Genomic DNA, 25,737 nt, shown 5'->3' with positions numbered 1-25,737 from the left:
AATTTCAAGTGTATGTGAAAAAGTGATATTGCCAATTACGGTAATAACTAATGTACTGTATTCAACCATTTGAAAGTACTTCATGTTATTTCATCAATGTATAGTAAACAACTGTTTTTATCACGTCAATACTCACAGGAGGACATTGAAGTTTGAAATATCAAAATTTACGTATTTACTGTAAAGACAATCAGTACGTCATTCTTCGAGTGAATGAAATTTAGCCTTGAAAGTTACCTTTATGCTGTAGCACATTTTTCATCATATAGTCACAGAATACAAGGACACTTCAGAATTACAGCAAAGCTGTAGCTGAAATTAATGTACTAAAATACAAGGAATCTCAGAGTACTTTTCTGAGTGAGGACGAAGTTACTCAAGTGTATAGTATTTTTTATAGCTGCTTTATTACAATAAAGTATAATAATTTTTACCTGATAGCTGTAATATATTAGTAGTAGGACTGATTCTTATTAGGTAAATATTTTCAGCAGTTAACAGTGAAAATTTCCCCTCATTCTTAAAACTTATCACAAATTAAGATAAATTCCCTGTGTGTGTGTGTGTAGATCGCCTTACCATATGTAAGACACGGGCTCATAAATTCCCAATTACACTACGATGAATTCTTCTCTCTCGAAATCACCCACTTTGTACTCTTGATAACTTTCATTTGTTTATTACTTTTTATCGGGTATAAATTTGAATTCATAATACAATGCCATTGAAATATGGTCAAGTCTTTTTAAAATGTCAAATCTTTTATATATAAAAAATGATCAACCTAAGCTGAGCCCAAGAGTGTACATTTCAATTATTCCTAAAAGATTGAAAATTGTTACTCAATATCAATATTCGCCGATCAACAAGCTAATGAAATTATATATGGCTGAAAATAATACTTATACCTTTTCATAGTTGATAAACTGAAGAGAGAAGAATTCATTGTAGTGTAATTGGGAATTTATTCTTCTCTCTTCAGTTTATCAACTATGAAAAGGTATAAGTATTATTTTCAGCCACATATAATTTCATTACCTTGTTGATCGGCGAATATTGATTTTGAGTAACAATTTTCAATCTTTTAGGAATAATTGAAATGTACACTCTTGAGCTCAGCTTAGGTTGATCATTTGTTATATATAAAAGATTTGACATTTTAAAAAGACTTGACCATATTTCAATGGCATTGTATTATGAATTCAAATTTATACCCGAAAAAAAGTAATAAACAAATGAAAGTTATCAAGAGTACAAAGTGGGTGATTTCGATATTAGACCTGTTCATTATGAGCTTGTATTTTCATTTAATTGTTATGTTTTTATATTCTTCATTCATATTCAGCCTGTTAGAAAATACTTGCAGGGGGATGTTATAGTTAGTCACTCCTCATTACTTTGATTTTTGTTTTTAGCCTAATTTTATTCATGGATCATAGAAAAGGGTACTTTCTCTCCTAGTTATGTAAGCCATTTCCATGAACTATTGCTTAACCCTTTTCCCCCCAGGCTATTGGGAACTTTTCAACCCTTAACCCCCACGGGTTATTTTTTTTCAAGCACATTTTGCAGTATATATTTTTTTTAATTGCTCTAACAGCCTTAATTTGCATCATAGAAAGGTTAGGTTGGTGTCATTCTTTTGGAAAATGCCTGAAGTTTCTCAAAAAATTATAAAAAATATGCAAAAATAAATGTAAATAGCAGATTTTTGCAAGGACGTACTAGTACGTCCTTGGGGGTAAAGGGATGGGTTTTGTGAAACGTACCATTACGTCCTTTGGGAGTAAAAGGGTTAATATCTGTTTTATATTTTATGAATATTATTACAGTTTACTTATCTGTATGACTCATATAGATTTTTGAAATTTTCTTATCTCTTAACTCTACTGTGATAACACAAGCTGAAATCCTACTCTTGCACTTTCATGACTTTTATTGAATTTCAAACTGCTTCAGTGCTTCCTTCATCTTGAAGGTTAACTGAAACTAAGAATCAGTCCTTCTTATATTCATTTTAAAATTGTCTGGTCTATCATATAGAAGTTTTATTTTTATTTTTACTAGATTCACTTTTTTTATAATTGCCGATAGAAGTCTTGATTTTTTTAAAAATACCAGTAGTAATATTCCTATTGAAAATTTACATATGCTTCGTTGCATATGATGTGTATAGTGGCATTTAGGTTTAAGTATTGTTTAGTTGGCTAAGCTAAGCATTACCTTTAATTATAAGCAAGTTATAGATTTCTTTTCCTGTAAGTTTTCTCATGTGAAATGTGATATTAAAATTCATTTAGATAGAATTTCAATTCTGTGCATTTAGATGTGCACAAAATGTAAAAAAAAAGGATCCATGTGCTTTTGGAAGTGTCCTTTCTTTATCTAAATATATTACTTAATTAAAAAAAGGACACTTATTTTGTCATTAATGTTTGCTGTGGCTTTTCATTCTGCTTTAATAAAGAATGCTTCTAAGAGAATGTAAATTGTCATTTCAAAATAAGAGGTGAACTCAGTTTTCCATGGTGGCTCTGTTCCTTTGAAATTTGTATTCATTATACATTTAGTTTATTAGTGCTGGGAAATGCAATAACTTTATGCTAAATTGTATATTTATTTGTTGAGAGTAATTAAATGATGAAAGAAGTCTCTCATTGGCTGTATAAAACTTGAATTAGATTCATCTCTGGTGGAAATTCATGCAATAATATTTTTGCAAATGATAGAGCTAAAGTAAATTTTTATCTTATAAAGTGAAAAATATTTTGTATTATTAAAAATTATAAGATTTGCCTAATTGTACAGCCATGTCATGGGTTCTCAGGAATAAATAAAACCTGATTCACTATGTGTTTTGAAGTGACATTTTTATAGTTAATGCAAATCATCTAACAAATGATGCAGTGTTTAACCTTTTGCTTTTGTTTGCTTCCATGTCTCTGTGTTACAGAATGGTCCAAACAACGCAGACGGAGGTTCCCGTTATTCCTTGGCTCTTCCTATTCGCAAACCCACGGTGATTGTCAAGCTTTTATATCACCCCATGATCCTTAGTATTACACAGAAGCACTCAACTATTAAAAGGGTCCATGGAATTTTAACACATATCTATCATTGACCTCAGAATAAAATTTTTGAGTGACAGTAAAGTTACTTACGATACTTTTTGATCCTCAGATGTGGATATGATTTTTTCAATAACTATTCATATTGTTATGCAGATTAATAAGATTACAAGTTACTGAATCTTCTAAAATTCATTTGCTAAAGTTTTGAATTATTGTTTGATACAGTCTCTCTCTCTCTCTCTCTCTCTCTCTCTCTCTCTCTCTCTCTCTCTCTCTCTCTCTCTCTCTCATATATATATATATATATATATATATATATATATATATATATATATATATATATATATATATATATATATATGTATATATATATATATATATATACATATATATATATATATATATATATATATATATATATATATATATATATATATATATATATATATATATAACGAATGCAGCCATGTTTAATCCACAGAAGGACAAAGAGGTTGCTTTTCTAAATTTAGTAATCCTCTTCATAAATGTTATTGGACGTTTGTATTGAGTTTAATATTTATTTTTTAAATTATCAGACAGCTTTGATTTATGTTAGTTTTACATAGATATCCTTTGAAACACGCCCCTAAGATCAATAGCTTTTGCTGTTTTGCAGCTTTAAGTTTCAAGATAATGTGATTGAATCTAATCATCCATGATCTAAATATGAAACAATTATCTAATATTTAAAGAAATTTGAATATGCATGTGGATTATACAATAATTTGACAAATATTTAATAGGTCCCTTGGTAATCTTTCAGAGTGCATCAAGTGAAGCTGGTGGGAGTGCAGGCCGAACTATTATGGGGAGTTTGAAACGATTTATGGGAGCTCGACCCCTCCCTCCAACTCCTGATCAAGCAAAAAGTATGTAAAGTGTAGTAAATTGGTTCTTCTTTACATTTTATTATTGGCTCTTGCATTAGTAATGTTAGCAATGTTAGTATGATATTTGTCCTTGCTTTGAAATGTTCAGCTGTTTTGTTTTTGTGCTTTAAGTAATCCGTATTGTACAAGTTTTTAAAACTGAATGAAAGTATATTTAAATTTTCCATGCGATTGGTTATGTATTATTACTGTATTATTCAAAGTGAGAGGTTCTCTGAATATTTTTTATTTGTTGTAATTAAATTCCTATTGTTGTTGTTTAGATTTTATTTCAAGAAGTATTTATGCAATACTTTTTATTAGTGAATTATTCAAATGAAATACTACAGCATTTAAACCATCAGATGAAAGTAAAAAAGGAATATTATTTCTAATTTGGGGAAAATTTCCTTCTTGAATAATTGCTGTGCATACTATATTGAGGTGTGGAACTCGTGACGAGTACAATGTTTCATGCTGTTATTATTACCCATTCTATTTTACTGTACAGTATTGATTTTTTTTATTTGGTTTTAGAATGACTACGAATGAAATGTGTAAATACAATATTTCAGGTCCATCAAATTAGATTATACCTGAGATCTCTGTATCATCTCTGAAATACAGTACTATATATCCAAGTTTTGCAGCATTTCTTAACTTCACAGCATCACATAATTGTGCAAAATATTATCATAGATATTTTCTTCAAAATATTGTTATAGATATTTTCTTCAAAGCTTATTTTTCTTAGGTCATCTTTGTTATTTTATAGGTGGACAATTTAACATAGCATACAGTATTTTCATTACCTGGTACCTGTATAATCACTTTCCTCAATTACGTTTTTGTTTTCATTGTGACTTAAGTCTCATTCATTGTTTTTTTTTTACTATAGACTTTTTTATATACTTTTTGTTTTGTCTTTTTCAGGTGCCTTGAAAAATGAAAGACAATCCTCTGTCGCACCAAAGATTTTAACAAGAGCAAATACAAGTCCAAGTCTTCCAAATCTCAGTGAGCCTCTAAGGTAAGTTTCCTTTTCATTTCCCTAAAAGCTAATTTTCTATTGTTTTTTTTTTTATATATTTTCTCAAAATGGTTCTCTCCTTAATAGGCTGAAGTTTTGTAAACTAAATGTCTTTACCAAATCCATGTTTTGTGGTTTAGAAAGAGATGTCAAGTATCAGAAATAAATCAGCTAAGGAAATTTTGTGAGACTCTTCACATTTTTTTACCTATCCAGTCATGAAGTTGTTAGAAAATTGCAATTTCCTTCGGGCTAGCCCTATGAGAGTTGTTCCTGTACTTTTATACGCTGGCCTGTTAAACTACCTAGTGATGATAGTAATGATAATAACAAATAAAGACCAAATCATACTCTCGCGAACACATGATACAAAATGGCTCCTTTAATGTAGATGTTTTTAATATTATTGTAACTAACGCCAATACAGATCAGTCAATGCACAGGTATAGGTGTAACTCTCCTTCATAGTGACAGCATGTATACCTAAGTAGGCTTGGATCAGGATGTGGGGTATGAAATAGTGTCTCTTTTTTTCAGCTAAACTTCCTCAGCATATGGTTGTTTTAATAGTCAAGCAAAACAAGTTTCATTGACATAAGTCTTGATCTCTTAGTTTTACTTTATTTCTATGAATCTCCCCTGATATTCATAATTGCTTCTCCAGAAGTCTGTCATAACCAACCTTCACCCATAGAATTTAAAATTTTGAAAATTTTTCCCTTTTACTATTCCTTTGATAAACACATTCCCTTGGTAAAGGAAGGAACATTCTAGCAATAAATGGTAAATGATGCACCAGTCACCTTGTCTTAACAATTACTCTGTGGAATGTAGTCATTATTTGCATTACCTTGGTGTATCATGCCTAGGGTAATACTGTTATTCAAATAAACAGTGAAAAGTGTGTTTCCCTTATGGCACCTCTCATAGGAAAGTGTTTTAATGGCTGCCAATCAAGTTAACAGAGCAAGCACTAAAGGAAATTTGCTGTTATGTCAGCGGAAGAGTCAGGTAAGGCAAGGTTACTTGATTGCAGCTGAGATGAAGACAATCATGCACACCTCCGCATTTAGACATTTCACTTGATCAGCCAACTTTCGATAGTGATGGGCTTCATAAGTTCTTGACATTACTATCTTCCTTTGTGAAAGTTCAAAAGTCCAGTAAATCCTCTCTTGAAAAGATAACTCTGAACCTATCTGCCCCTTTGCCAACCTAACCTAATTCCCCAAGTTGAGTCTAGAGTTGGTAGTGTTTCTTTCAGTCAGGGTTCTGAAAGTTTGCTGTGCATAACAGATTTGAAAACCTCTCACAGAACCTCAAATTATTTAATTACTTAAGATCTTTTTGCTGCTAAACCAATGAATAGCAAAATCCTAGTTGCTCTATAATACAACTATATTGTGGAGCTGAAGATCGAAAGGATAGTTCCAATCCTAATATACCTTCACTCATTAAATAAACACTCCTAAATTACTGGTAGATCATATCACATAGGTGATTGGAGTGGCATATCTTATGAATATTGTTATCCTTGTCTATCTAATCTTTTATTATTGCTTCTTTACTTTCTTTCATATAATATACTGGGAAGCTCTCCTTACTGGGACCTTTGGGCTTACAGGCATCTCCTTTTCTAACTAAGGTTGTAACTTAACTTGTAATTAATAAGATACGAATAATAATAGTACATTCCAATTGACATGAAATCCCATGACCATAATATAAATTCTTGACAACCTAATTATAAGATTATACAAGCTACCTGTATTGTGGTAAGCTCTAATTATTTAGAAGACAATTAAGCCAACATGAAATCTCAATAGCTTAGGATCCAAGGTCCAAAATCATAAAAATTATATTCTCGTTATTTTTGGAAAATATGCTGTTTTCCCTTTCAATCAACCATGTGTAACACGGATGGATTAAAACGAGAATGAAACGGGAAAGCTCCTCGAAAGTGTGATGAAGATACTTATTCACATTATTTGATACAATTTTTATGGTCTTTTATCAATCATATGTATTACAAATGTTTGTAGAAGACACGAAACTTCAAGAATCCACTGTACAAGGAACTGTTTTCCATTTACTACATTACATAGTCATGATTGAGAGGTTAAACTTCTTCAAAACTAAAACTATTGACGAGCTGATTTTGTACTATTCTTTCACTCAAGGATTCTTATTTCATTACAGATATTGAATTGTACTAATAACTGAATGTTTGATATTACTGTGCTTTGCATTACCATGAATTTTGAGTTTTCTTTTTCACAACACTTTCAAGAAACTTGTAGTCATGTGAGAATGCTAGGCACAGTTTATTCATATTTTTTCAATGATTGTTGTGATATATTTTTCTTATATGATCCTTATTTAATTTTTCTTATAGTTTATGTTGTGATTTGATTTTTTTCTATCTTTGATAATTATTATTCTGACTGCTGTATAATCAGAAAACATCTTCTTTGAATATATTTTATTAGCATCTACATATTTCAAAGAGTTATGCTTCTGTCTTTGAAAGCAGGGCATTTACAGCAGATGAGTGTTCTATGATTCACAGAGCAAAAGAGTACTTAATATTCTGAGGTGCCATCATGTCAAACTTCGTGGGAATAGTCTTACTAGCACTTCTGTGGATACTGATTCTTACACAAGACATGTGGTTTGGTCTAGAAAACAAGCTTGTTGCATATGCAGATGATGCTACTCTCTTTGCATCAATTCCATCCCCTGAATGTAGATCTGGGGTTGGTGAATCCCTTAATAGAGATTTAGCTAAAATTAGTGCATGGTGCAAATTATTGGGTATGAAGTTGAATCCTAATAAAACTCAAAGTATGATTGTAAGTAGGTCAAGGACGGTGGCTCCTCAACATCCGGATCTCAGTATTGATAATGTTTCTTTAAATTTGTATGACTCTTAAAATTTTAGGTGTGATTCTTTACAGCAAATTTACTTTTGAGAAACACCTTGGGTCTGTGTCTTCTTCAATTGCACAAAAAATTGGCTTATTGAGAAAGTCTTACTAGATTTTCGGTGATCAATCTATTCTGAAGAAGTGTTTTAATTCTTTCATTCTACCTTGTTTTGAGTATTGTTCTCCTGTCTGGTGTTCAGCTGCTGATTCTCATATAATTTGTTGGACAGAAACTTACGGTCTAATTTTCATAACTTTGACCATTCAGATCTCCCTGGACAATTCTATCGTGTTCGTAATACTAGGCAGGCAGTTAATTCTAATAGCCATGCCTTCTCCATCATGATGCTCAATACTACACCACGGTATTCTAGAAGTTTTATTCCAGCTGTTACCAAGTTGTGGAATGATCTTCCTAATCGGGTAGTTGAATTAGTAGAACTTGAAAAGTTCAAAGTTGGAGAAAATCTTTTTATGTTGACCAGGCTGACATGAGTCTTTTTATAGTTTCGATATGACATATCTGTTTTTGACGTTGTTAATAGTTTATATAGGACGTATCTGTTTTGACGCTGTTACTGTTTTTAGAATGATTCATTGTTAATTTATTCTCATCATTTATTTATTTCCTTTCCTCACTGGGCTATTTTTCCCTATTGGAGCCTATGGGCTTATATCATCTTGCTTTTCCAACTAGGGTTGTAGCTTGGCTAGTAATGATAATAATAATAATGAAGAGATAACATACAGATAGTGCACTTCAGAGTACTGTACCATTCATTGACTAGCAACATATTTGACTAATGTTGCTATATATATATATATATATATATATATATATATATATATATATATATATATATATATATATATATATATATATATATATATACAATATATATATATATATATATATATATATATATATATATATATATACAGTATATATATATATATATATATATATATATATATATATATATATATATATATATATATACTGTATATATATATATATATATATATATATATATATATATATATATACTGTATATATATATATATATATATATATATATATATATATATATATATATATATATATACAGTATATATATATATATATATATATATATATATATATATATATATATATATATATATATATATATATATATATATATGAACACCATGTTTGTAAATGTTTGTTCTGCTATGAAGGGTTGTCTGTCATAAATAATGATGAAATATCTTATTAATAATGATAATATTAATGATTTTGGTCTCATGATATTGGGTGTTCCTTTCCCAAGTTTCTACCTGCAAAATAATAACAAAGATAAAAAGAATAGAATAACTTTATAACCTTATTATGGGCATATATTATTTTGTTATACTGTATATATTAAACTATAATAATTGTAATACATATCAATTTCTATGGTTGTCTTGAAGAGCTATGCTAAAGTCCACTACTAAAATCTTCATCTCGGTGAACGATGAGCATGGATATGGGTATTGGATTTCTGAATTATTATCCCAAGGGGACTGTTCTGTACTTCATATTGAGAATACCTATGGGTTGGCAGTTATTTTCATAACTGCCAGATTATTGGTATTGATTAAGTTGTTCTGGTTTTAATTGACTGCAAAATCTGTGGTGTGTTTAAGTCTCTTTGTCTAGGACCGTTGTTAACTAGTCAAAGTTCATGAGTACAACTTTGTTTGCTCATTTCTGATACCACACGAGTACTTAATAAGATGGCATAATAGAAATCTACATAGTTAGAGTAGTGAAATCAACTGGACAGAAGTTCTACCTGTTTATGGTTAGATAGTAAGAAGGCCTAAAGGGATAGGAAAAGTGGGAAGCGTGAAAATATTACAATGATGGGGTGATGACAAGAGTGATAATAATAATACTAGTAATAGCAGTATTGATAGAATAATGATAATAATGTAACGATTGTATTAATGATATTGTGACAATCACCCATATAATTCATTATGTTGACTTAGGCACTGAAGGTTCGTTCGTTCATTGGTTGTCCGGAGATATACTGGGGGTGAAATCGACAATTTTATTTGTATTATGGTTCTAAATATTAATTTGAACCTAGATGTGTGAGCTTATACTGATTAAAATTCCTTTGAAAATATCAACTTAACATAGATATTCCCTTTTTCCTGGGGGTAGTAGCAAAAAGATTCAAATATCTTCACAGTATTGCTAAACATTAGCATTTAAGTAATGACACTAGATGTTGAAGTGTCATGTATCAATTTAAGTCAAATTGAAAGGGCCATGAAGCAATGTTACCATCTATAGAAAGCATAAGATTTCTTGTTTCATACAGTTCAATTGAAGTACAGGTATTTGAATTTTTTGTCCAGAAGATTTTAGTTGTCATTACTCCCATCTAACTGTAGCTTTTCTTTATTTTATTGGTATGCTCACTTACTTTGATATATTTAAGATAGTTTGTAAGCATACCTATACAATTTTAAGCAGTATCCTTTTTTCCTCTTTGACTCTTTTACAGGCAAGCCTTGCAATATAAGGCAAGTAACTGTTTTTCTTGGATACTAACTTGATAACTTCTTTTGTGAAGTTAAAAGGGATTTCATGTATATAAGATACAAAAGTTTTCCTTTTCACTCTACATATAATCAGTTTAATTTTTTTCTCTTTCAGTAACGAAGATATACGTGCTGGTCTACCGCAATCTGTCTTAGATATAAATCGAACTCGCTTACCTAACAATTCCACGTCAACACCTGTAACACCAGCATCTGCCCACGCTCAGTACCCACCATTACAGCCAAAGACCCAGCCATCCAATGCTCACACCCAGTCTTTAGGAAGAAAATTTTCATTGCAGCAGTTACCTCAGTCATTTGATGATAAGAGGGTGAGTACTGTACTAAACTTTATTTCTTCTCAAACTCAAATAAGAGCTCCTTCCTAGTGAATAAGGACTTGCAGCTTAGATGTAGAGTGTGTGAGTAGTTATTAGGTCAGGTATAATTTCAGCATTCATACTCATCAGAATTCATTCTTTTTATGTACTCTAGTATAAGGCTCATATACACTACACATGAAAAGTATAAATTAAAAGTTAGTTCAAGCTGTGTTCTAGGTGAAATTATTTCACTGTGCTCTGGACAAGTGATATACATGAATGTGTATGTATCATTTATTGAATGAATGTTTGAAAAACATTTGTAAATATATTCTTTATTTATGTTCAGCAGTTACTTATGTGTTATGTATTTGTGCCCTTCATTTTGCAATAGAAATTCTGTGCTTGTGATTATTCAAACCTTTATTCGATGTAATTAGAAATGTTATGAACCCATTGTAAGCATTTAGAATTAAGGATATCTTTGTTATATATCAGTGATGGTGTCATTATTTTTAAAAAGTGGTATGTGCATTTGACCTGGGTATGAAAATATTTAAATCAAAGGTAAAGCATATAACCGTTTATTTAGTAAAAATTATAGGTACTGACATTATCATCCTGTCGAATTTGAATGGATTATTATTTACTTTAAAGCTGTGAATTTAATCAGGCTTTGAATATTTTATTACTCTTCTAACTTGTAAAAGGTAGTTGCTTACAATTGTGCTAATTTACATTTATACAACTGTATTGATAACAACTCCATCCATATTCCATTCGTAACTCACGTACTGTACAGTAATCAGTCTCTCTCTCTCTCTCTCTCTCTCTCTCTCTCTCTCTCTCTCTCTCTCTCTCTCTCTCTCTCTCTCTCTCTCTCTCTCTCTCTCTCTCTCTCTCTTTCATATTTATGTAACCAAATCCTAGTAATTTACCATTGGTATTGGTTTAAGTGTCTAGGTGTATTAACATATTCAAAGAAGTGAAAGTGATCCAAGTTCACCAGGTGTTGGTGCACCTTTGGTATTGTGATGCTCTTATTATTAGCAAGATTAGGAGCTTTTAGCAATTTTGGAGAATTGGTAATTTTATTCCACTACGTAAATATGTTTGTGGTAGCTCAAACGCAACTGATTACCACCCAGTGTTCATAACTCGTATTATCAAAAGTTTTTTAATATCTTTTAGCAAAACGTCTTAATAGGTTTTCTGAAGTTAATCATCTGTTCCCTAGTTTGCCATTTGGCTGGCATAAAAGCCTTAGAGCATGTGGTGCCCTTCTTACAATCTCCAATGTTGTACAGAAATCCCTTGAATATGGTGAGGAAGTTTGTATGATTGGCCTTGATTTTAGTGCTGTCTTTGACAATGTTAATCATGAGGTCCTTGTTCAAGGAATCTTCTTTGGTTTGTGAATCGTTTGAAAGTTTACCAATTCAATTGCTGCATGGTTTGGTCTCAGGACAGCTCTCCTAGTCTTCAATAGGATAATGGCTCTTATATTGAAATAGTTGTGATGTTGTACAGTATCTGGGAATCAGGGTTCCTTTGTTTCTGGATGACTGGGTGTTTTTAATGCTTTGTTAGAAGGAACTGAGGTACAACAAGTGTAGTCACTTAGGTTGCTAGAAAACTTTGTAGTCCGGGTCAATTTGGAGAAGTCTCTTTAGATTCCAACAGTTCTTTTATTTCTTTCCATCGTAAAAGAAGATTCAGTCTTTTCTTCTATTGTTGGAAAATTTCAAAAGAATGAAGTTGCAGTTAGTTCAAATAAGGATGAAACTTCTATGGATAATAGCTTCATTAGGCAAGGTCATTACGATGATTTGCTTTAAGTTGAATCTTTCTAATATCATCTCAGGCAGAATTGGAAAAGGAAATTCAATCTAGGCATTCTGTACTAAAGTGATGCAGAACTAACTTCAACTACTGAATTGGTGGGATAATCGTCATTCGTTATCGCTGGGGGTGTCCTTGGTTGTGAGGATTCCAGACATCTCCCTTTCATGGATGCTTCACAGGAAGGTTGGGGTGTAACCCTAGATTATCTTTATCTGTCAGAGAAGTTTCGAAGAAGAATCAACCTCATATCAATTGCCTGGAACTTCTTTTATTATTATTATTATTATTATTATTATTATTAATTGCTAAGCTACAACCTTAGTTGGAAAAGCAGGATGCTATAAGCCCAGGGTGCCAACAGGGAAAATAGCTCAGTGAGGAAAGGGAACTAGGAAAAATAAAATATTTTAAGAACAGTAACAAAATTAAATTAAATATTTTAACAAAACAAGAGGAAGAGAAATTAGATAGAATAGTATGCCCGAGTGTACCCTCAAGCAAGAGAACTCTAACCCAAGACAGTGGAAGAACATGGTACAGAGGCTATGGCATTATCCAAGACTAGAGAACAATGGTTTGATTTTGGAGTGTCCTCCTAGAAGAGCTGCTTACCATAGCTGAAGAGCTGCTTACCATAGCTAAAGAGTCTCTTCTACCCTTACCAAGAGGAAAGTAGCCACTGAACAATTACAGTGCAGTAGTTAACCCCTTGGGTGAAGAAGAATTGTTTGGTAATCTCAGTGTTGTCAGGTGTATGAGGACAGAGAAGAATATGTAAAGAATAGGCCAGACTATTCGGTGTATGTGTAGGCAAAGGGAAAGAACCATAACCAGAGAGAAGGATCCAATGTAGTACTATCTGACCAGTCAAAGGACCTCATAACTCTCAAGCGGTAGTATCTCAACGGGTGGCTGCTACCCTGGTCAACCTATTACCTAGGTGTTAAAGGCCCTTCAAGTTCAGAAGTTGCTGGTAATGGGAAAGTGCTTGGCTATGTTTTCAAACAACACTGAAGTGTTGGTTTACCTGTATATTCGAAAATAGGGATTGACTTGGTTGGAATCTTACTTTGGATAGCAGAAGTTATACAGCATTGACATGGAAAAAATTGAATGTGAAGGAATACACCTTTTACCTTAGTTTATTCCTGGGAAATTAAATGTCTTAGCAGATAAATTGAGCAGGAAAAACAGTCTTCCAATTGAATGTCTCTGCATCTTAATAGATGAGTCTAGATGTTTGGAATTGATGGGGAAGACCTATTATTATTATTATTATTATTATTATTATTATTATTTTTAGTAGTAGTACTACTACTACTACTACTACTACTACTACTACTACTACTACTACTACTACTAGCTAAGCTACAACCCAAGTTGGAATAGCTGGTTGCTCTAAGTCTAAGGGCTCCAACAGGGAAAATAGCCCAGTGAGGATAAACTACAAGAGACATAAACAATTAAAATAAAGTATTTTAAGAACAGTAATAACATTAAAACAGTTCTTTGATATATATATAAACTATAAAAAAGAGACTTATGTTAACCTGTTTAACATGAAAAAAATTTGCTGCAAGTTTGAACTTTTGAAGTTCTACTGATTCAACTACTTGATTAGGAAGAGCATTCCACAACTTGGTCACAGCTGGAATAAAACTTCTAGAGTACCTGCATACCTAGAATTACGAAAAGGATGGTACTGTCTTGGAAGATCTGAATGTAAAGGATGATCAGAATTATTAGAAATCTTATGCAATATGCATAAGGAACTAATTTAATGACGATTCCAGAGATTAATATCTAGTTCAGGAATAAGAAATTTAATTGACCGTAAATTTCTGTCTAACAAATTAAGATGACATTCAGCAGCTGAAGATTATACAGGAAATCAATACTCGAAACAAGGTTGAATGAAAGAATTAAAACTTCTTCAGAATAAATTGATTACAGAAAATCTTAAAGGATTTTCTAAATAAGCCAATTTTTTGTGCAATTGAAGGAAATTTGCCGTCAGGAGATGGAATATATGCAAAGAGAGTAACATCATCTGCACAGTATATGCAACGAGCCTGTTATCTATGCCAAACCACATGTTATGTGTATATATTATGAAAAATAATGGGCCAAGAACACTACCTTGATGAACACCAGATATCACATTCTTATACTCACTATGGTGTCCATCAACAACAACTCCTTGTGATCTATTACTTTGAAATTCAGTCATGATGCTAAGAAAGGACCCACCCACTCACAACTGTTTGAGTTTGAAAACAAGGGGCTCATGATTAACCTAGTCAAAGGCAGCACCTCAATCAGGGCCAATCATATAAACTTCTTGACCACACTCAAAGGATTTCTGTATAGCATTGGATATTGTAGGAAGGGAATTACATGCTCCAAGGCCTTTACGAAAGCCAAATTGCAAACTATTGAATGGTTGGTTACCTTCAGCAAACCTATTTAGACATTTTGCCTGTCATTTAAAAACTTTAGATGATATTGGAATTATGGAAATTAGGTGGTAATCAGCTGGGCTTGAGCTATCAGAAATACATTTGCCTAATGGAGTAACATTACCAATTCTTGTTAACTTGCAGAAAATAACAGATAACTCCGGGTGTACTCCTCTCCCAAAGCTTTAACGATTTTTATCTTCTAACTGTCTGTTAGTGTACAGCTAGTCTTATAAAAAAACAATAGTAAAATACCATTTGGTCTACACCTCCATAAGCATCAAGGGCCATCAAGAGAGCTTTACTTTCACGAGATCGTAAAGCTAAACTAGTTAGTTTAGCCTCAGGAAAACAGGAATGAAGATCAAGTTTATCATTAATCTGCTTACTGTCAAACACATCAGCCAAAAGGGTTGCTTTTTCCATTGGACAGTGAGTGCCAGAGTCATCTGATTTGATTAAAGGAGGAATGGTTACGTTTACACCAAGAGTGTAGATTTAAGGGTAACCCACCACTTATGTTTCTGGGTTTTACTAGAAAGGTTTCTTTTATGGTTAAATGGTATTCCTTTTCAGCTGAAGCATAAACTCTCTGATCAAAAGCTCTAAGTTGAATATAGTTATTCTAAGTCAATTCTGATCTGTTACCCTTCCAAAGTTGATAGGCCTCCTGCTTCTCCAAATAAGTGTGTCTACAATTGTCATTGAACCAGGGTTTGTCTTTCACTCGGTACCTTAGCACACAAGAAGGGATATGCCTATTAATTATGTTGCCTCGATTTTCATTCAAAGGAAGAACAGGCTCAACACTATTATACAATTGTGACCAACTCAAGCTCAAAAGATCAGTCAAAATGCCATTCCAGTCTGTTTGAGATTTTATATAAATTTTACATGAGTGTAATATGACATACAGTATCGGGGACAGGCTGTTCAGTCTTTACTACTAATAAAATCAAGGCATGATTAGAAGTCCCAACTGGAGGTCCAACCTTACTTGTTACAATGCCAGGGGAGTTGGTGTATACAAGGTGTAAGCAGTTACCAGTTCTGTGAGTAGCTTCACTTATGATTTGCGCACAACCTGATTCAGAAGCAAAGTCCAAAGTTCTTAGCGTCAAAATATTCATAACGTTGCTCAACAAGAAGATAGTGGTGTTTTGCTCAAATGTTCTAGATCATTTAGCATGAATGGTGGATGCACTGTTACAAGACTGGTCAAATATGTATTTGTATGTATTTCTTCCTTCCATGATTTAATAAACAAGTTCTGAGTGCCAGTGAACAGCAGGACTACTCCACTGGCTTCTTTTTGATCCCAGAGAGAGTGGTTTGCATATATATGGCCTCTTGATGGAATGTTCAACAAGGGTGCTGTACAAGATCAGTCCTCTTAGACAACCAGTTCCAAGGTTGTATCAAAGCCAATACACTCTACATCTCAAAACATGGAAAGTGACAACCATATTCTCTGAGACAAAGGGTTTTCAGGTTCCAAGAGACGTTCTAATGATAATTTGTATCAAAGGCAATGGAATGATTATTTTGATTGGTGTAAATCAAGGAGTAATTTGGTAATTAGAGCTAGTTTGGATAACATCAAGTTTTTTCATTGTGTTTTTCTGAATGGAATCTACCCATTTCCGCTATTCAGGGCTATAACTCCATGCTGAATATTGTAGGTTTAGGAGAAAATGATATTATTATATCTCATTTACCTGCATTCTAAGCGGAGAAGGATTTTAAGATGATGGGTTTGCCTCAATTTCTTTCAAATTCTATCTTTAGAAAAGAAAATTAGTGTTGTCAGAGAATAGATTTCTTTGTCTTGTGAGAGCTGTTAAGTGTTATTTATGAAAAGACTAAACATTTTAAGGGGAGTTTTCCTAATTTGTTTTTTGTGGTTAGGTTTTTGAATTGTCCTCTCTTCAAAAATGCTATGACATTTCTTCTTAAAAGTTTAGTCACCAAAGCTCATAGAGAATTTAATCCAAGTCTGATCAACACGAGAATGTTAAGGGTCATGGTACTAGAAGTGCAGCTACATTTCTTGATTTCTGTAGGAATCTTCTTTGGAGAGGGTCTTAGCAGTGGCTTAATGGCCTACCAAGTCAGTCTTCGCTAAATGTTTTTTTACGAGAGACAATTTTCTTATCAAAATTGCTGGGCTGTAGGTGCTGTAGTAGCTGCCAGGGATGTAGTTTAAATGAGAATTTTCTTTTGTGTTAATTTAACGTAGGTCATAATATTAGCCTTTTCCCTTGGAAATACATGGAGTTGAGTAATTTTTTAAAGCGTATAGTTTGGTAGGGTGGTTGTATTTGGGAACACAATTTGGAAGTTCACGTCTTAATACTGTATATCCTATCTGGTAATGATTGTTTACCATAGTACAGTACTATGCCGAGAGTGTGGGAATCAGCATTATGAACATCAGGGTTTTTTTTTTTTTTTTTTTTTTTTTTTTTTTTTTTTTTTTTTTTTTTTTTTTTTTTATAAAAAAGAAAGAATTTTAATGATGAAATTTATTATTTTTATACTCTAATGATTTTCCTGTACAACCCCCTTCTCCCCACCTAATTGTGATATCAAAAGGATAGGATTTTATTTTCACCTTTGAGAGGTAAAAGACAAAGGTGTTGCGTCATAATCCAAGCTGAGGTTATTACCATCAACCACTAGAATGTCTCAATACTATATTTGAGGCCTTAGCCTATTAAAAGAAAAGAAAAGGGAAATTTTTTAAATTTTCAGTTTTAGGGTATATGTTGATAGAAACCCAGGCTTCAAAAGAAAAGCATTTTAAACATAAGGTGAGTGAGAAAAATAATAAATTTTATTATATAGCTGTTGATAGCCCCCCGGTCTCCCAATGGTTTTGTAGAATATTTACATCGATTTTTTATTGCCTGTCACCCCATAGGAGGGTTGTACCATCAGTGCCAGACATTACTTAAAAGTATTTGTAACATTCCTTCAGCCCCAGCTGCACTATCTTTATATACTTCTACTTTACTTCCATTCCAGCCTCTTTTCTTCCTTCTTTCTCTCCGATCTCTTCTAACTTTTACTTGATTTGGGCAATTGCTAGGTTTTTCCCCAGATTGCACTTTGGCATTGAAGGGCTACACAAACCCCAGTGCCAGGTTATATAACAAAATTCATACATCAAAATCTTCTGAAGCCTATTGACACTTTTCATAAACCTAGATAGTCTATTTGTGCTCCATTGCTATTTTTAATGTGCATTTTATAACATATAGCAAAATTTTCTAGCTCTCCTTAACCTGAATTGATCTCAAAGTTCATTCTCAAAGCATAACTACCACATTGCACAGTGTAGGTTATACATCCCTGTATAGGCATAGCTTTGTCTAGACTATGTTTATCATTTATCTTCTGTAATTGACTTGCAAATAACACCATAATAAGTTTTTGGCTGACTATGTATAGTATATTATTATTAATCAATATTATAGTCATTACAAACAGGAAATTCGTGGTAAAGAATTTAGTCTTTTGGTTATTAGTCTCATTTCTGTGAATTGATTCCTTGACCTGACTACTAAATGGCTCATGAATCAGGCTATTGAGATCTTACTTCTCCCTTGGGTTTTGTCTGTCTGTCTGTCAATCCCGTTATTGCACTTTTACCTTTTGCCCCTTTTCAAAAATCATTGGTATTGCCATCTAGTTCACAATGAATTTCTTAATAGAGAAAAAACTCTCTCACCCTCCTATTTTTGTGGCACCGGCCATAGAAAAGTCTTAATGGTATAGGACACTCAAACGGTAAAGTCTCTACCCCTTTAAAAAAAGTGCTTTTACCTGAATAGATAGATCTTCAAGCCTCGTTCACACATGAATCCACTCATATTTTTACATGAGATTTCTATATTTTATCTCAAAGTCTTTACAAGTTTTTACCATTATTTTAACCTATCCACAATTCAGCAAATATTCATACGAATATATCCAATACCAGCTCACATACTATAGATGCAAGTCTTTAGTAGTGTATATTTAACTTCCTGATTTATCATGTCTATAGACTGCCTCTTATATCTTCCCCAGTGTATGTTTTCTTTATTTAGTTGCCTTAGAAATTCACATGTACTGAAAAACAAATTCTGGCATTTTAATACATAAAAGTCCTTCTTTTGAACAACTTTGTGTAAATGTATGCTTACAAACACCATTTATAGATAGAATGTCAAGTTCAGATCTGTGACCAACTACTAAGAAAGAAATGTTTGTCAGTAAAAACAAATATGGGTGTTGGTGGTGATACTGTCTCTCTAAATTTGTCTCTGCTCATGAACTCTCCTTACTCTTCAGAACAGGTAGATATTGTTGTTACTCTTGCAAGGGATGAGGATCCCATCTCTCAAACCAATAACAAGTTATGTCATTCATCTAAAACTGAAATTAGTAGGTCTGGGTTTAACAACTTTTCAAGATCAGACCAGGGGTCATGCAACAGTCTTTGTTTATTTATGTGACAGAATTAGACACCTTAATAGATCAACTTGGAACAGTCACTAACTGATCTTTTCATCCAATGATTTGCAAGGGCCCTTCTCCTGGGTCAGATTTCATGTGGAATGATTCATAATATGACACTAAAGAGACTTTCAAATGTTTATTCCATTTTCTAAGAATTGGCTTTTTAGAGCTTGAATTATGGGTGATAATGGGAACAGTCTGGTTGTGTTTGTTTTTCCACCAGGTAATCTCTTGATAGGTGTATGTACTAAGTCATTTTACCACGAACTTTGAAGTACTCTCAAAACTCAAAATTACCCTTATTGTAATTATATTTAAATTATCTTACACTACCAATAATTAATTCCTTGGATATTATCTAACACTTCTGGCAAATCATTTCGGACAATTGATAGGCACATAAGTCTTGTCGAAAGACTCTTCATCTTGCCTTGGAGATTTTCAGACTGCCCACTGAAAGATAGGACTTTTTACTGCTTATGATGGCAGATGTTTCCCTATTCCAACTTAAACACCAGAAACAATTGGGTGACCCCTTACCAAGCTCTCCTTTGGATTGGATCTTATGAACATTCTAATAATGGGTTCCTCTTTTCAGTAACCGGCCGAAAAAAGATGCAATTACAAGATCCCTTTAGACTTAACACCTTTTACAAGCATCTTTAAAAGGTCTTTAGGTAGATTTTATCAATGATTTGATTCCTTTTATTCTTTTCATCTCTCCAATTGGCAATGACAAATTACTGTACACATCATTTATATAGAGGATCTCATACCAGAAACAGTCAGTCATTTGGTTTTCCTTTTCTCATTGATTTCTTTTCGAAGATTATCCATATTTTTTTAGTATCCATGTCTCTCCTGTCAGACATCAGAGAAGCCTACAGACATGAGCTGTTCCCGAAAGTAATTATAATTCTTTGCCTTCAGAACAACCAGCCCAGACTTACGTTTTTGATACTTGAATGTCCTACGTTAACAATCATTTAGTAATTTAGTTTTTAATTTTTTTTTAAACTGTTGCCATGCAATTTATCAGTTGACCAAGAGAAAACACCTTTTGAGTTGAATATGTTAGTCTTCTCCCTTCTCCAATTTTCCACTGCTGGTGGAGTGGTCAGATATTTCTTCCCTACCTCTTGTTCCTTATTTCTTCAAATTTTCATTCATTGTCTTAATCCATTGAAGAACAAGAACCTAGATGCTTTTTAAAATTTCCAGAAGGATATTTGGTCCCTATATTTTAGCTTCCTTATGTACTGGATTGTCATCCCCATGGTTTTTTTTTTATCTGATTTTTATCCTGCTGGCAAACACTTACAATGAAGCCAGCAGAACCCATAATTCATCGTGTAAACTTCAAGTAATCTTGCATAGTTAAGAGGATATTTGAGGTTTAGAGCCCTATCCCAAGCACTGGGAAAATATGTCACCCAGGACAGTGCTATGGATTTTGACTTTTATCATGATTGGCATTTTCTTTCACATACCACACCTACTACCTCCCTCCACTTCCCCTATGCTGTTTTTATTCTATTCTCTTCTTCAGCCTCACATCCTCCCTCCTGATTTATAGTATATCCCAAGTTTCTAAATTATTCCAACTGTTTTATAACAGAACTTCTACTTTTATGTCTGGCGATCCTGTCCCTACCTTCCTTACTGCTCCCCGTAGCTTTAGTCTTATACCAATTTACTCTCAAGCCACCCCTCTCCAAAGTCTGTTGCCACTCCACTCTTCCTCATTTTCAGCGGTAGTCACCAAATCCTCTGTATATAGAAACTCCCACAACTCTAAATTTCTGATATCTTCACTTAACACAGCCATGACCATATCTAATAATAACGGGCTTAATGCTGACTCTTGGTGTAAACCAACACTAACTTTCATGATTTCTGTGTCCCCAACAACTGTTATAATTTTTGTACTTGTTCTTTCGTAAATTATCTTTACACTTCTAACTCAAAGGCTTATTAGTTCATGTGAAGAGACTCCTCGAAAAAGAGTTATGGTCACCTGCTGTACTTCAAAAATAAATACGGAAATTAAGAAGTAAAATTTTTAGAGATGTTTCGAGATATATATATATATATATATATATATATATATATATATATATATATATATATATATATATATATATATATATATATTATAATGCATATATGTATATATATATTCATCTATTCCTTGTCTTTGAAGGGCATTCGTTACTGCTGAGGTTTTGACAGAATCAAAAGCTTTTTCATAGTATATAAATGCCACACATAGTGGTTAGTAATATTCAGTTGATTTTTCCATTAGCTTGTTAATTAAATGGATATAGTCAGTTGTTGAATACCCGGTTTTAAATCCTTCCTGTTCTCTTGGTTGAGTAAGTGTAGCTGTCTTTCTATTGGCCCTAATATGATCTTTGTAGATATTTTATATATTACGGAGAGTGAACTTATTGGACTCAATTTTAAGGCCTGTTTGTCTCCCTTTTTGTGAATTATTATAAGATTTTTCCAGGCTGTAGGTATTGAGCATTCTTACAGACATTTGGTATAAAGTTCAGCGAGTTTTACTACTATGAAATCTCTCCAAATATTATTAGGTCAATTGTTAGACCATCTTCTGCTTCTTTGCCTCTTTCCATGCCTTTTAATGCTTTCTTTAATTCTCCTACTGTTACTTTTGGTACTGACGTAGGTGTTTTATTCTTTCTATTGGCAAAGTTATTTCTTATATCATTGTTGTATAGCAATGTTTAGAAATCCTCCTCAGTTTTTATCACTCTATCTCTATTGTTGATGGTATTTCCATTTTCATCATTTAAAGCTCTTTTCTGGCTCTTAGTGTTGTTCTAATCATTATTTTTTCAATTGCATGGGAGTCGGTATTCTTTCCATTGGTCTTTGAGTTGTAACTAGCTTATGTTCTAAGGCTTAAGTAAGGCTCCATGTTTCGGATCCATAAGTTAATACTTGTAGGACCATCTGATTAAATACTTTTATTTTTAGAGAAAGGGATAATCTTATTTTGTTTACCAAAAACTCTCCATTCCATGTATATCCTTCTTATAATTTCGGTCTCATGCTCTGGGGAAATGCTTATTGTCTGTCTTAAGTATGTATAATCATTAGCAATCGCTAACCCTTATTTATTGTCTATGCGTTTTCATCGAACATTATCGTAGTTTTACTCGTATAATTTTCAGTCATATATTCCTTTTTTCTCTATTCAAATCGTCTGTCATGTTTTGTAATTCCTCCCATGATTCACTAAACACGACTATATTATATGCAAATCCTAATTTGTTAAGGTATTCCTCATTAATGGTTATTCCTACATTTTCCTAATCTAAAGTCTTAAAAACTTCTTTTTGGCATACGGTGAACAATTTAGGAGAATAGGGGTCGCCCTGTCTAACTTTTTTTCACAATTGGAATTTTCTCACTATCTTTATGTAGTTTTAGGATTGATGTATTGATATCATCAAGTGTTCTAACAAATGATTCATCTATTCCTTGTCTTGGAAGTGTTTTCATTACTGCTGAAGTTTTGACAGAAAAACCTTTCTCATAGTTTATAAATGCTGTACATAGTGGTTTGCCATACTCCATTGATGTTTCCATAAGCTAGATAAATATATCTGTGCATGTGTGTTTTTACCATTTCTCTATGAGCCATTGCTAGAAAAGGAAACCATTCCTGTTTTCAGCAAGTATTTATAAGGTGCCATTATTTGACGTGCGTCTACTGAAGGCGTGGGCCTTTTCACGTTACTTACCCATGAAAGTAGTTATAGAAAGTGGTGTTGCTTAACTTCTATGATAGTGCACCATGTGGTGAAGTGAACATGTTACTTCACTGTTCCTTTTGAGATAAAATTCTGTACTTGATCGTTCTTTCCGAACTTAAATACATGAAATATTTCGTAACTTAACTTTGTTTAGTTTCTTACTCTTTTTCATTTTCAGTAATCCTTTATTGCACGATATTTTGCTTCTTAGGAAATCATGTGTTCATTCTTATTTCATATATTTCTACTAATCTTTTCTTGTGTATGCTTGAATAGGAAATTGTATTTGAAATTTGGTCACTCATTTCCATATTGCTTGTAAATACTGTGACTGCATTTCAAATGTGTAAGGTCTTGGGACTCATTTTGAACCTCAAAATTAAATATTAAATTCTACGTTTATTATGTTCTTTAAACAAAGCATAAGGCATCATGCTAACGAGTTATTCTCTCATTGTGTAAGTTTATTTTACCAGTGCTATTCTTGTTATGGGAGTCTCATTTCCCACCATCGCCTTCTATAGTTCTGAAGTTATCAGATTATACCGTCTGATCTACAGTATTATCGTTCATATACAAAGATTTTCTTGTCCTTTTATGAATTTGTGTATATTTTTTCTTTTTTCAAAGTCATAGCGTGAACAATGAAGCTTGAGTTCACTCTTTGCTGTACCATCTTTGTACTCATTACCCTTACTAGATGTTACACAAATTTAATGCCCTTTGACAATTCTTTTAACTCCTTTTAACAATGGTATTATTAGAGCCTACACGTGGTTACTCCTTGCTTTGGTTATTTTTATATAGGGTTGATTTTCAATTCTCTATCCTAAGTAATACATTCTGATTCAGGTAAGATTTCAGCCATTTCTCAATTTATTTGAATAAATGATTTTGAAGGTTTTAAACATCTTGAATGTTTACCCTTTTAAACACACTAGTAAAATTAAGAAACATTGATGGAAATTATTTAAATTCAATTACCTCACTATTCCAAGTCCTTCTCTTGTATCCTAGACATCTAATAGGTTCCTCATTTTATCTATTTGCCAGAATAAATTTTAGACTTTCTGTATATATCATTATCAACCGTTACTAGTCCACTGCAGAACAAAGGCCTCAAACATATCCTTCCACTTGCGTCTATTTTATGGTATTTCCATGCCAGTCTACACCCGTAAACTTTATTAGTTCTTCAATCCATCGTCTTCTCTTCCTTCCCTTGCTTCTTTTGCAATCTCTAGGGACCGAGTTTGTTATTCTTAATGTCCATCTATTATCTGTCATTCTTATTATATGTCCTGCCCACGTTTCATGTGTGTGTATTTATACAGTATATATAAATTATGTAAATATATATATATATATATATATATATATATATATATATATATATATATATATATGTGTGTGTGTGTGTGTGTGTGTGTGTGTGTGTGTGTATATGTATATATGTATATATATATATATATATATATATATATATATATATATATATATATATATATATATATGTCATTAACTTTATATATATATATATATATATATATATATATGTCATTAACTTTATATATATATATATATATATATATATATATATATATATATATATATATATATATATATGTATGTGTGTGTGTGTGTTGATGACATAGTAATTTATCAATATATTGCAGACAAACGTTAAAAGCCCGAAAATGATAGTGGCTGGTGGGAAAAATATTTTTATTTGGCATGAACTTAAATCTGTCATATGACTGTTTTATCCCAGGGAGCTTGATAAACCCACAATCTCCAAGTACAGTATTTATCTGAGCTTTTATACTTATCTTTTGAGGTTATTGTCATTTGTTATTATATAAAAGAGGAAGCTCATGGAACGCACAAACTTGTTAGGTACACCTGGAACTCTATGCATTCTTATTTGCAAAATTGAGAGTTGCTCAATTCTGGAAATTAAATTAAAATTTAAATATAAACCCCAAGCATTATGTAGAGTAGCCTTAGGTACAATTTAGGCCAAAAATATTTCCTGTTGCAGTTCTTCTCATAACAATGCAAAAACAAAGTAGTGAATCTATTTACTTTAGGTAGACCTACAAAGTTCAGGTATCTGCCATTACTTGGACTTTCCTTTAAGTAAGGGATATAATGAATTGACTAGAATGTGTACCAATAACCTAGAAAATTTCAATGACAAATGAACCGGATCAGACAAAATATGTGGAGCAGAGCATTGTAAGAAAACAAAACTACTAACAAGAGGAAATCTCCAACCTGGCAGAGCAGGCAAACTCAAA

At 32.5% G+C, this 25,737-nt stretch overlaps 1 protein-coding gene across 1 annotated transcript in view; it reads left to right on the top strand.

Annotated features, from left to right (window-relative positions):
- LUBEL (Linear Ubiquitin E3 ligase) overlaps window positions 1-25,737 on the top strand; it is a 198,492-nt gene that overhangs the window by 54,459 nt on the left and 118,296 nt on the right. Inside the window, exons 7-10 of the mRNA XM_068364388.1 lie at window positions 2,954-3,019; window positions 3,877-3,982; window positions 4,916-5,012; window positions 10,635-10,851. Coding sequence (XP_068220489.1) covers window positions 2,954-3,019; window positions 3,877-3,982; window positions 4,916-5,012; window positions 10,635-10,851 — 486 coding nt within the window. The remainder of the gene's footprint in view (window positions 1-2,953; window positions 3,020-3,876; window positions 3,983-4,915; window positions 5,013-10,634; window positions 10,852-25,737) is intronic.

This window comes from Palaemon carinicauda, chromosome 41, assembly GCF_036898095.1.
Source record: "Palaemon carinicauda isolate YSFRI2023 chromosome 41, ASM3689809v2, whole genome shotgun sequence".
In the NCBI taxonomy this organism is placed as follows: Eukaryota; Metazoa; Arthropoda; class Malacostraca; order Decapoda; family Palaemonidae; genus Palaemon; species Palaemon carinicauda.
Note: the sequence above shows the minus strand (reverse complement) of the source record. Positions and strands in the feature narration are given on the sequence as shown.